The sequence below is a fragment of the Apteryx mantelli genome, chromosome 2, assembly GCF_036417845.1.
Source record: "Apteryx mantelli isolate bAptMan1 chromosome 2, bAptMan1.hap1, whole genome shotgun sequence".
Classification (NCBI taxonomy): Eukaryota; Metazoa; Chordata; class Aves; order Apterygiformes; family Apterygidae; genus Apteryx; species Apteryx mantelli.
This window is the reverse complement of record NC_089979.1, coordinates 115,751,968-115,765,359: the sequence shown is the minus strand read 5'-3', so window position 1 is coordinate 115,765,359 and position 13,392 is coordinate 115,751,968. Positions and strand designations below refer to the sequence as shown.

The following is a 13,392-nucleotide window of genomic DNA, read 5'->3' as shown; positions in this document are numbered from 1 at the left end:
TGATCTGCACCACCCAGGATGATGGCAAATGCTCTCTTTTAACGATGACAAGGGGACTTTTCACTGCTAAGCGGTAATGGAGCATCATGAAACAGCATGTATTATGAAGAGGACTTCCCATCTTTCTCCTCCTTCCTACATATTGTCACATGTGTTTTTAATGATCCATTCATGCTGAGCTGGTGCTACACTACCAGATGCATCCCTTTGTTTACTTCAAACCTAGAGCACCTTTATTTCAAACCCCAAGCCACATCTTTAATTCCCAACCTTACTGCATGAAGCAAAAGGTGATGGAGGAACTACCAGCATGTTTTAAATACACTCTTAGTATGCTGTTTTTAAGACTTGACCCAAATCTCTTTGTGGTCTCTGTAGTCAACTTTAACTGGCTTTGTGGTGCATGTATTTTTGTAACTTCTTATGCTTGAAACAAGAGTATAGTCACAAAGCCTTACATTTTTTGAAATTTGCATCAACTCTATTCCGTTAGACTGAATCCATACGAGACATTTCCAACTAAGTCCTATGGTTCCTCAGTTCTGGATTGTAAATGAACTGGTACGACAGGGCTGAGAGGAATATGAGTTTAAAAGACTTATTAAATGTGTTTGTTTCTACAGTAGAAGTAGAAATCAAGCAGTTAAAATAAAAAACTCTACTTACGGGCAAATCGTGAAAGTGGTCGTGCATTTTTGTCACCTGTCTCATTTGCCACTGAAAAGAGAAAATACAGAGAAATAAAAGCATTAAATCTACATGTTATATTGTATAAGATTAATGATAATACCAATTCTCATGCATATAAAGGAAAAAAGTAATAGCATTTAGATATATTTTTTATATATGCATATATAAAAAATATTTAATTTTTCTATATACACACACAGGTGTAATACTTTTTTAAATGCCACCAAATGTATTACTTTGAATGTTTGCATGTCTGTCCAGTTCGGCTTTCAGAGTTAGCAGGGCATGCTATAGGCACACACAAACATTATCTTGTCCCACATTATAAATGAATCATATAATTGCCCAACATTTAAGAATTAGCCATTAATCGTACACAGCAATATATGATCATAGTCATCCTTGCTAATCCTGTTTTCTATTGTACTTTGTTTTCCAAGTCCTAAATAAAATGTCACTTTTTCCCCACTGTTATTAGTGACTCTGGTAAGAAAAAAGTAAGATTTTTGTTCCTAGATAAGGAAATACTTTATGATCCTCTAGGCTCATTTTAAAAAACAATTAAATAACATTTCAGAATCTGCGCAGAGGAATCCTGTGGCATTGGAACTGTATATAGATATTACCTAGATTAGAAACAAACACATACAAATCCTGCATTTTTCTGCCTCAGATTCACACTGGCTTAACTCCCCTCATTTATGTGACACAGCAGGTACACAGTTAGTCAAGAGCATAAATGGTTCTCTTTGGGGTTCTCACTTTATTAAACTACAGAAAGAGAAGGGAGTTATCAAGGAGATGAATTACCAGCTAACAGTGACTTTTTTTTTTATAGCTAGAAAAATCATGAGGAATGGCACTGACGGGCAAAATAGGTAAGAGAACATACTGTGAGTGCACACAGAAACCTTACCAATTCTTTGTTTTCTTTAAAAAAAGCTATTTTCTAGAGACAAGAACAGGCAAGCTGAGACACCACACAAAAGAAATAAGGTTTATTGGTTCCTATAAAGACAATGTCCTCTGAACACTAATGGATTTTTTGAAGCCAGAAAAGGCTTCTGAGGAATTTTAATTCTTCTAACAAGTCTTACAGTGTCACTCTAAGTTTGGTTTTGTTTTTAAGACTCATATCCAGTGTCATTTCAGATTTCCCTACTTACTCTCCAATCTTTACATGTTGATTAAGGTGGCACTAGCACTCATTATTTTAGTGAGCAGAGTCGCTGCATCATTTTGCTTGCATTAGCCAGTAGATGGGGCCCTTAAAACACACCGCTTTCCCAAGGTGCTGTGGCACTTCTGTGCTGGAAGCACAGGCCAAGCAAGAGAGAGATTTTCTTTAGCTCCGGTGGGCTCAGCAGACAGACTGCAAAAGCCCTTTTGCAGCAGCCAGCCAGCTAGACTGGGAAACTCAGCTTTTAGGGGTGCAGTCACACAGATCCTCTTTCAAGACAGAACACAAAAAGCCTTAAAAGGATTAAAAAGATCCTTTAAAAACAAAAAACCCCATGTAATTCCAACACTTTATAACGGATTCAACCAAGTAGCTCATTTGCTCGAGGTGCCTTGCATTTCCCCTTGGCCCATCCTAAAATATGGCCCTGCTGCTTCTCTGCCAGAGCTTGGGGAACTCACTGGGCCAGCAGGCGCAGCAGCCCTGAGGTCTCCCAGGTCTGCCTGGATGCCCTTCCCTCTCCTGAGCCCTTCCCAAACACTTGCAGCACAAACCCCGGCCAAACAAGCTCTCCTGGGACACTGCTTAACAGCTCCCCTCAGTCCCAGGGTGCAGTGACCAGACAGAGTTAACCAGGTTTGGAGTAGTTTCAGCATCAAATTTGGTTCTGCTGGAGGTGACGGCACAGTGAAGGAGAGGCGGCAGCATCCTCAACGCAGCAGGAATCAAAAGAGCTGGAGCAAGTGAGATAAAGAACCGTGCCAATTTTTGCAGCAACAAAATGTTTGGAAAACACTACTCTAGCCAAATGTAAATGTCAGGTAGCCACAGTGGCCAGCCCATAGCAGCCACACTTTGTCTTTCACACAGTGCTGCCACCTTACTCTAAGCAGGCTGAGAGATTGCCTGGAGGACTAGTCCCTTCTGGGGTCTCAGGCATCTATCTGATCACAGCAGAGCCTGGGCAGCTTCATAACATGCACTGATGTCTAAGTTTGGGCATTAAGTGAACTGTTAGGTCAATGAGGAATGTGCCTGCTCAGGGCCTTTTAATGTGCTAGTCTCCCCTTTAGAGTATTTCCTCTGCACTGGTAGCAGATGACACACTCTGGTCACCAGGGGCTTGAGGTGCACACAAGGTCTCAGCTTTATTCCATCCTCCAGCTGGATGCAGCAACAAGAGCATGGGAGTGCTCCACCTAACATCTGTGTTTGGGAAGCTCAGCTCCCAGAGTCACAGCATCCAACACAACAGGTGTCATTAATCCCTTTTAAAAAAGATTTTCCGGTTCCATGATGCGTATGTTTTCAGTTGTCAGTGCTTTCCAAACATCAGGTTGTGTAATATACAGAATAATGCCCTTCCATCTGGCATACAGTCATCCAGAGCAAAGGTGGAGGTGAAAGAGCAAAGCAATGAGCAGGGTGGGAAGCCCTGTGGGTGTTGATACTGCATTACTAATGAGATTTCTGCTACACGTGAGCTAATTACTGCCTAGGAATTGTACGGGACCTATGAGTCCATAGGTGAGAACTCATATTTGTTTAGTTCCTCATTTAAAAAGGGAAGAATTCAGAGGCAAAGAGTGAAGAGGATTTCTGCACTTGTTTTGTGTGAATATCTTAGAGGATTTTACTTGATGCACTTCTTATTGTGGAAATTTCACTTATATTTCCTACACTTGTCCTGTAAGTTCTTCATGTCCCCAGAGAATCCAATAGACCTATGCAGGTGACACATGTAAATGAGAAAAGATTGCTTTTCTCCAAAAGGCTTGAAATAGTCTTCACACTTTAATTAAGTTTATTAACAGCAATAAGCTTTTGGCAGAAAGCAGGTATTAATTAATGGAATTGGAGAAAGATGTTGAGTCTCTGAGAAAGCAAGTCGCAACCCACAAAGGACACTTGAAGATTTCCTATGCCCATACTGCCACTGTCTCTTTGGATGTCTTTATTCTTCGGCCACTGCCTATACTACTATGTTGTAGTCTAGGCTGATTTTGATCTCTGATTAGATGAGACTATCAACATAAAAACTTCAGAAATATTTACTTCATGCTTCTAAGTGGATAGGACCTTCTTCAGTTCCTATCCAAAGACCTTTTTTTGTACTAAACCACGCACACTAGAAATTATTTTCCATTCTAACCTGGAAGCAACTAAATCTCAATGAGGGTTATAGCAATGTGTAGATATTTTGTAAGCAATTAATATTCCTTCAGAAAGAGAGCTGTGAGAGGCAGGAAACAGTCTGTAATTACACTATTAGAGTGAAACATTTCTATGCTATCTGTGGTCACTTGTCCAAGTAGACAATGAAATACCAAGGCTTAGCCAAATTTCTTACATTTCAGAAGTCCTATGTCATATTATAACTGCCTGGGAATCTCAAAAACTTTTAATTGCAGTTATAGAAATATCTTTATGGGTGCAATCAATTCTTTGATTAATGTGGATTACTCATATGTGAGAGTTCATCATCTGTCAACTTAGAGTCTTGGGCAGTTTTCACTTTTTAATGTTTGTCCTGTTGAACAATTTCCCACAGCTTGCCACCTTTTTGTATAGAAGGTATCAATTTCACCAGTACACCCCCTCAGCTACTTTAGCTTTCAAAGTTTCTTTGGCAAATTTCTAGTACAATGCAAAGAAATACCACTTTGTAGTAATGACTCACCAAGACTGACAGACTTAGACAATAGCACATCTTCTATATTTTGCCATTAAACAGGTGAGAAGTTGAAAAAAAAGTCAGATTTTTTTTACCCACCAGTAAACACATTCTTTCAAAGAGACTCTTTAATCAGCCAAAGGTCAGATGAGTTTAATTAAATATTTCATACTTCAAAGCAGCCATGCTGCTACTAAATTTCTCATAGTTTTAGGAAAAGGTAAAGTACATTAGAAAGGTGAGAACACAGACATGAAGGTAAATGTATATTGAACATAAAGTCTGAATAAACTCTGCTGAGATTTTTCATTTTTCCACAGCTGCATACTTTGTATAGCATCCCTGTAAGAACCTCTGGATTGCCCTAGACAGACATGTAACATTTCATCTCCTGATAATAATTTCCTTTAATACTGACAGGAAGACAGTCTGGTGACTGCTGAGATAACTGTATCTAGCTACTTTATACGGACAAAGTAGGAACATTCCTGGAAAGTCCAGGTTTTTACTATAGGACTATAAAGTCATTAAGTGTTTCATAAAGTTACCAAGCTCTTTCTTAAAAGCAACTTGGGTTTTTTTTGCTCACCCATTTTATATTACAAGACTTTGCCAGAACCTGATTGCTATGTGGGTTACGACCTTTCTTTTAATTTCCAGCATAAGCTTATTCACAGTCAGTTTGTACTGATTTGCTCTTGCACCAGCAATCTCTTTAGAACTGAAAATTTTCTTTTTTCTCGTGCTTGATCCTCTGAATTATTTACAAAAAGCCCCAATTTCTCCCTTCAAACATTCCCTTTTGTGGACTAAAACCACCATGGTCTTCTAGTTTCCTCTTACATAAGAGGGATGTTCATACCCCCCACACCTTTACTGAACTTCTTCAGTGTCAATTCATTTTCTTATAAGTACTGTATGCAAACATTCAACAGGAGGCCTTATTTTGTCTGCTACACTGGCCTAACTATTTCCCTCTCTCTACTGGACATATTTTTCTTGATTAGTCCCAGGGTCTTCACAGCTGTCACACCTTAGTTATTCTGTGACCTGTTGCAATACCTCCTTCATATCAAATTAACAGACTCTCAGATCATAGTAGAAATTTTTGTTATTAAGTCACCTTCTGTTTGATCTTTCACTCTGTACTATTGAAATGCATCCCCTTCTAATAGTCTAACGCTCTAAGTCATCCGGATCCTACTGCTAGATATTCAGATCCTCCTCTGTCCTGGCAATGCTTTGTGCCATTAGCAGCATTTATCAGCACTCTCTTGTTTTCTGTCACAGTCATTAACAAAAATATTAAACAAAATCAATGACACACAAAGATCAGAAACACCAATAATACAAAAAGAAGGCTATTCCAGGGAGTTTATGACCCATTTAGAAGCTGCAATTCCTGATAAGAAAACCTCCACTTGTGGAATATTGAGTCCAATAATGAGATCATAAAAATCTCATACCATACAAATAATGCCGTATGCAGTGGCCAAATAGAAAATCCTGCTTGTGAGAGTTTATATCCAACACCACACTACTTCCAAGCACACGAACCATTCAGCCAGTAGGCACATGATTGAGCCAGAGCATATTCAGAACCCTTTGGCATTGGGTGCCCAAAGAGTCTTCTGCAGAACAGCGTTGAATCCTGGTGCCACACAGGAAATGCCAGCCACCTAATATGATTTGCATTGCTTATGCTGTAAACAGCAACAGCACAGGCGGTAAAACCACATCCTCCAAATCATGTCAGTAGGGTCACAAAGCTATTAGAATATGCAGCATTCTAGAGTTTTGCTGATCAAAAAAATACTGGATTTTGGATGACTTAACTGTCTCTCTGGACTAAAGTTTCTACTTAGTTACCACAATTAAGTAATAAATAAATTATACAGATAGAAAAGGCACACTATATGCCTCTTGGATTTAACTTCTGAAGATCACAAAACACTTTCTAAAGATGAGGTACTTTTCCAAATACTGATGCAAGGCAAGAAACTGTAATTCTCATTTACAGCTAATAACCAAGAGGCGTACTCTACCCAGTATTTCCTGAAATAACTTCTAATGAATTTTTGTTGATACTGTCTGCCTGGCAACTTCAACGTACGCCAAACATTGTCCTTCTTCAACAACTGAGAGGAATGCCGTATGTAACTGATGAACCAATCAGGTTATGAAAGGATCTTGTACTGTAGATTAATTATATCTGTGTTAGGAAACCTGCTTCTATGGTGGAAAACACTTTGTTCCCTCAGGTAACTTGAGAAGGTTGCTGTCTGTCTCTGAGGGCACCCTCTTTCCAGGCACAGATTTCAGAGCTTCCGCAGTACACTGACAACCACAGAAATGTTTTCAAAAGTGCAAGTCAGGGTGTACGCAGGGGAACTGTAACAGAGAAACTAGTGCAAAATATCTGGATGAAAACAAGAAAAACTACTCAATACACTACTGAGCATCAGCCAGTTCATGCTCTGTAAAATCAGTTAGATTTTATTTATAGGCAGAGATGCAGGCACTGAACTTGCAGAGTGTGGCCCTGTTAGCACCCAAAGGCCAGAGGGCTCAGATGCTGGGCTTTGGAGATGAAGGAAAATAGCAGCAAATGCCAGCAACTGGCTTCTGAACCACTCCCTGCACCAAGGCCCATGTTAAACATCTTCCTTACCTGGAAATTGAGAAGCAGTCATATTTAATCTATTCAGGCTATTACCATACAGACAGACTATCTCCAAGCTTACAGAGCAAATAGATCTGATCTTAAAAACCCCAGGTTTCTTCCATTTCCAACCTCTGCCATGCCAGTCTTCAGAATACAAAGAGAACAGCATCCTTGTTTCCCTGGAGATATATACATATGCCAATATATGCATATGCCTCTGGCACACCCAGGCACCAGCACCCTGTGGTGGGCCCATAATTGCCTGCTAAGAGTTTGAAAATGGCTGCCTGAAAAGTTGTGAAACAGGAGGTGATGGAAGAGGAATGGTGGTAAAGCTACAATAGCTTTTAGCTTCCCATGAATGTCCCTTTTTCTATTTGGAAATGTCCAGACTGATTTTCTGCACTTAGGTCAGATTTCTTACTTCTGATAGCTCCAACAGATATCCTGTTGTGGCAAACCTACTTATATCTCTCTCTTGAAGGTAACTGTGCATCTGGAAAGCTTGGTCTTGGTCATATATTTCTGTGCAGCAAATCTAAGACAGGTGGATGGAAGTTGTAAGCCATGGGATTTTCAGAACAGGATTCTGCCCATGAAGGCTACTGTGAATTCTAGCTCACTTCCATTATCTAACTCATCTTAGGAACAATGCCACTGTGAATAGCACCCAGACATACAAAAGGTGGTATCAGATGCAGTAGCAAGACATTTTTCTGGCTGACGTACCCTTGCCACCAGCTATCTGCTGTCTTTGAGCTTCTTCATCACCTCCTCCATTGCTCGCCCTGCTCCCCTAAACCTGTAGCACTTACATGGAAATATAGTCACAGCCCACTGTGTCCAGGCACATTTGCCTCTCTCTGACACTCCATCTCTTACACTTTCTGGCTATCCTTCACATAGAAAAAGAGCCAGGTACATTGCTGCATAGCCAAGAGGCCATCCTCCCCAGTTGGAAGCAAGGATGAAGAACAATATCAAACATTTGTACTGCTTCTTATATTACTTCATAAGAAACTGTTTCATAGGACAACCAGTTGCCTCAATGTGACTAGAGCAGTCCTTGAATACAGAGGAAATCCAAGTGAAAATCTGCTGGAGCCTCTTACCTCAGTACTCCCACTGAGGCACCCATTTTCCTTCCCCTCCACCTCTCCAGTGAGTCTAGAGAAGTTATCTATTCCTAGGGACACAGCGGAAGAATGGTCCTGGCCTTGATCATCTAATCCAAGGGGCCATCAGTCACATGGCTCTAAAAAACAACAACCTGATCACTCTGCACTTCTGGCCACTATCTGAGACAGCCCACTGGACTGTGCGCGCCTTAGTCTGGCTCGGTTCAGTAATTCTGTTTCTAAATACTGTCAAATGTAGTTATTGCATGTCACTGATTGCGATGTGGTTGCATGCAGTCCTATCACACTGCAACTAATCTCCTTGTGCAGGTAAGCCCTAAAAGTGACGTTGACTCCAGCATGAACATCCCTGATTTCAAGTCCTTTTTGAGTTAGCAAAAATATTCTATTTTCCTCAGTGACACTGGGTCAAGTCCCAAGGAAGAAGCACACAGATAACTGAACCAAGCTCACAATTTGAGGCATTTAATTCAAACAAATTGAAATGAATCAAGTTAGAGTATATTGACAGCTGCATGTGTACCCTTGTGACACCGCTAAATCACTGTATGTTATATAGCTCTAGATAACAGGATGATCTCTAAATGAAAGCACAAATATCAAGTGACTCATAGTAGAGGTGTTAAATTAAGAATGCGAGCTGAGAAGAAGAAGCAGATCTTCCCCACTATGTTTTTTGGAATTTGACAAAGTAAATTAAGGATGCCTTGTCCAATTGCACAGGAGTTTAGTAGTTGGATTCCAGAAAGGTGCTTTGGCAGTCAAAGAAGCTGCACTGCAGGTAAAGGTGATTAGAAAAGAAGTAAGGGTTTGAGGGAGATTTGTGAAGGGGCCTAAAAAATATTTTTTAAAGTAAGTCTGTGGATTTTTACCACAGAGAACACTGATTTTTGTTTGAAAACAAAGGCTCTTTCAGCCTGGGGACCTTTCAGTTTTACAATGGAAACTTAGTGTTTCCCAGAGTAAACCAGGAATAAACTCCACTTGTACAAACTAAGTCAAAAACCCAACTTCCTAGTTTAAAATGCTTTTAAGAAAAATGTACAATCAGCCCTCAACTGTGCAATGCAATTAGTCCCTATATTAATCCTAGATATCCCTATATTAATCTTAGATAAATACCAGTTCACAAGGAAGCTATCTATTCGGATTGTCTGATTTATAATATTTCACCTGGGATGTGAGGCTCAGATTGAATCCTGTCCTATCATCACCTGTAAGACACTTGTTTTACCCATGCTTTTATGCTTCATAAAATGAGCTCGCATAAGTGTAACCAACTCCAAGTCAGTATCAATTCTTTGGATAAAAATAACCCACTGTGATGTCTGAGTAATCATATATAAATTATACCACCACTTACATAGAGTTCTGTAATAATATTCATCCAGTGGTTCGGATACAATATACCTCTTTCATGTAACAGTTAATGTTATTACTCTTTGTTAAGTAAAAAACATAGATCAGTGCATTTTTCCAGGGGGAAATATTTTAAAGACAATTAGCGTAAATAAAAAGGCAAAAAGTCTGAAAGTCTCAAGGGAGTTTCAAAAGCCCTGCTTTACAGGAGGGTTTTCTTCCACTCTTAGTTAAGTCAACCAGAAGGAAGATCCAAATAGAGCTGGATTAATTCTTTCTCCCACCTTACTCTGACTATTCACCAAGATGCAGTGCTTAGCATTGTTACTCAAGAGTTTCCACTGAGATCAGATCAGCTGTCAGCTGCCATAATTATTTATAAACTTAGCTCCCAGTCTCTCCTGTCATTTCCACATCCACTTTTCCCTTCATAATAACTTATGAATCATAAGCAGAAATCACTCTCCAGTCCATTAACTAAACACAGCATAGGCAGATAGAAAAATTTTTAGAAGTACGCAGATGGCTGTATCATTAAGTCTACCTTGATATTAGAGGGATCAGTATTGTAAAAATATCTAAAATTATTTAGGATATATTCATGTTGCATTTAATAGTATTTTCATTCCAATACATGCATTATGAAACAATGATATAGTAGGAGACTACCAGCAAGTAATCTCTGCCATTATATTAATACTTTAAATTATACTGCAATAATCCTGTGCCCAACAGGGTCTCAGACTGGTTCATTGAACAAGAAAATAGACAGTTTTAAAGGGCTTGTAGTACTGGGTCAAAAATGCTACAGTCTTTGGGGCAAAGCCTTGAGTTACCATAAACTCACTCTGCTGTTAAGATATGTGCAATGCCCAATCTAGTGCTCTGTACTGCGCCTGACTAATGCACCAGCATGGCAACCAGCCGTTCGCACCTGCTCTGTGCTACATCCATGCTACTGAGCAAACCAGTAGTCCTCAGGCGCAGGCATTAAGGAGGATGAGACCAAGGCCTCACAGAGGCTTTTGTTAAATCAAGTGCAAGAAAAGGGTGGACCTTCCTGACCCTCAGAAGAGTTTCTACAAAATCTTAATTATTTCTGCAGTTATTTCTGCAGAGAATTTTACAGCAAGTGACTCCTAACAAAACTTTTAGACACCTTTAACAATAAGAAAGCACTATAATGATCTTTCTTATATGCAGCCTCTCTAGAAAGTACACCTGAGAAACAGAGGAAACCTAGAGTGAGGAGGCAGGGAAGCTGATAGTTTTATTCGTAATAGTGGCTCTCATTCTACCAGATCAAGACTGGCACAGCGTTAGCAGAGGTGTGGAATAGATGTGAAAGCTTCAGATATTTTGGACCAGTGGGTAGCATTTTGGGATGTAAACAAGAAGATCGTGTTCATTTTTTTTTCACAAGAAAATAAAAAATATAGTTAAAAATATCAAATCTACCAGACAGAAAAGATTTCCATACAAGTCAAGTTATGAGAGGAAAATCCTCTTAGGAGATTGAAAGAGACGTACTCAATAAACACACACATCTATTGTTCCCAAGCCCATCTTTCAAAACATGTACTGCCGTCAGTTTATTTTTTCCCACGGGTCTTCTCCAATTCAATAGATGTCACTTCAGTGAAAACCACAACAAGAAGCTGACATTTATTGAAGGTGGGAAGGGCTGCATGAAATCCATCATGGCACTACAGATGAATTTAAACATCATCCTTACTCACAAATTTCCATTCAGTTCAGTGAAAGCAGAACTGCCTCTGAGGTGAGGCAATAATAAAGAGAAAATTCTGCTTTCAGTGGCACCTAAGAACAGGCTTGCAGAGGCGCTGGTGGGAAGCCTGCTGAAAACAAAGGGGCTGTGTGGGTGTCAGGCAAAGCAGAATTTGCTTTCCATCACCTAGAAAAGCGGTGTCTTTTCTACTGCATAAGTCGCACCCACCTTTAGCTCTGCTGCTTTTTAATTTCAGACCCACAAATTTGTAATATTCTTGGCATCAATTAGCCTATTCAATTCAGAAGGAAGAACAGCATCTCTGCAGAGAGCTCAGTTCAGAGCTCCTGCGCTTTCCTCTGTATTCCACGACACAGGGAAAAAAAATCCTCAATAGGAAGGAGAGAACCTATTCACTGTTTCATTGCTCCATCCCCACGCCATGAGAGTTTGGGGGGGGGCGGTTGTTTTGTTTTGTTTTTTAATATAATAACACTTCTGGATGGATCTAGATTCAGCAGGTATCAGGGATGTTCAAATCTGGGTTGTCAGCTCATTAAAGAAAGAGGCAAGATGTCACGTTGTGGGAATTCAGAACTTAACTCCTCTAAAATACAAGAATGTTCATACCTGAGCAGTTCAGGCCCCGTCTGAATCCTGAATGCCTGAGACAGATTTCAAAATGTTCATGGAGTTCATGGATGGTAACAGCACAGCAGATGCCAGGGCAGGTCACCAAAGACAAAACCAGAAAATCTGCAAGCCTACTGTGAAATAATTTGTATAGCCCTTTGAATATTGTTTCATAAAGCCCTTGCTCTAAATCAAAGGGGGTTTTTCCACATTGTCTGTCATGGCATGTATCTTCAGCAAAGAACTAAGCACAAACAGTGCATTTGTGGGACATTTTTTTAAAACAGTTCTTAGATTTTGTTACATTCAAAAAATAACATGTAGGTGTATCTGCTAGTAATTAACCATGGCAATAACCATATGGACAGAAATCACTACTTTTTTGTAAGACAACAGCTGGCTCTTTTACTACTTTCCACATGGATTTGTACTAAACTATCACAAGGAAATGAAAAGAACATGAATCAACTAGCAAAATTCATTTTTCTTTGCTCAGTAGAACGTCCCTAGCAATAACCTGCTACTCTCTGACCTACAAGTTTTCTAGTATAAGATTCAGTTCCCTTTCTCTGTGTCTTACGGGACAATTTTTATCCTTCATTTCTGCTATTGCCTTGAGATGTATGGAACAATCCAAAATGTTTGACTTGGAACAGAGGAGAGAAATAAGCAAAGGAGAAGAAAAAAACTCAAGAAACAAAAGACGTTATCACTATCTAGAGAAACAGATCAGGGGGAACTGCTTTCCTTCTAGAAAAGGGTTAAGTACAACTGCCATACTCTCCCCTATTTCTAGAAACTCTGCCCTGATACTCTGGTACCAGCCGCCCGCAGAGGAAACTGCTGACTGTAGCTCCTGCCTATACAGTGAGATGTGAAGGAGGCCAAATTTGCCAGCTAGCCAGGCAGCAAAGAGATGTTTTTCCCTACCCCTGCAGAAATAAAAACTCTGCCTGCGGTGACAGCATCAGTGTGGCACAGCACAGCCCAGAAAGTGACAGGCCTTTTTCACCCACTTAACCACCCTCCAGTTAGGAGCTCCCCTGTATGTCTTCTAAAGCTTGCCAAGAAACAGTTAGAGAGAGGACAAGAATAAAAAATAATTGTTTTTTCAGGTCCACAAAAGAGGGCTTGACTTTTAATCTCTTGATGCTTTTCTGAAGAAACCTATTTGTGGCATAAGCAGCAACCCTCAGTTGAGGCCATGCTGTAGGCACAACAGTCAGGAAGGAAGCAAGTCTATAGTTTACAATCTGACAGAGCCTTAGAAATTTTCAAGGAGCAATCTCCAAATAGCCATACCGAGATTTCTTGAAGAGATGA

The 13,392-nt window shown here is 39.9% G+C and overlaps 1 protein-coding gene across 1 annotated transcript in view; it reads right to left on the bottom strand.

The window, feature by feature from the left end:
• The window catches only part of PDE1C (phosphodiesterase 1C), a 308,630-nt gene that overhangs the window by 271,337 nt on the left and 23,901 nt on the right, over window positions 1-13,392 (bottom strand). The window contains exon 2 of the mRNA XM_067291281.1: window positions 667-717. Within this exon, the coding sequence (XP_067147382.1) occupies window positions 667-717 (51 nt within the window). The remainder of the gene's footprint in view (window positions 1-666; window positions 718-13,392) is intronic.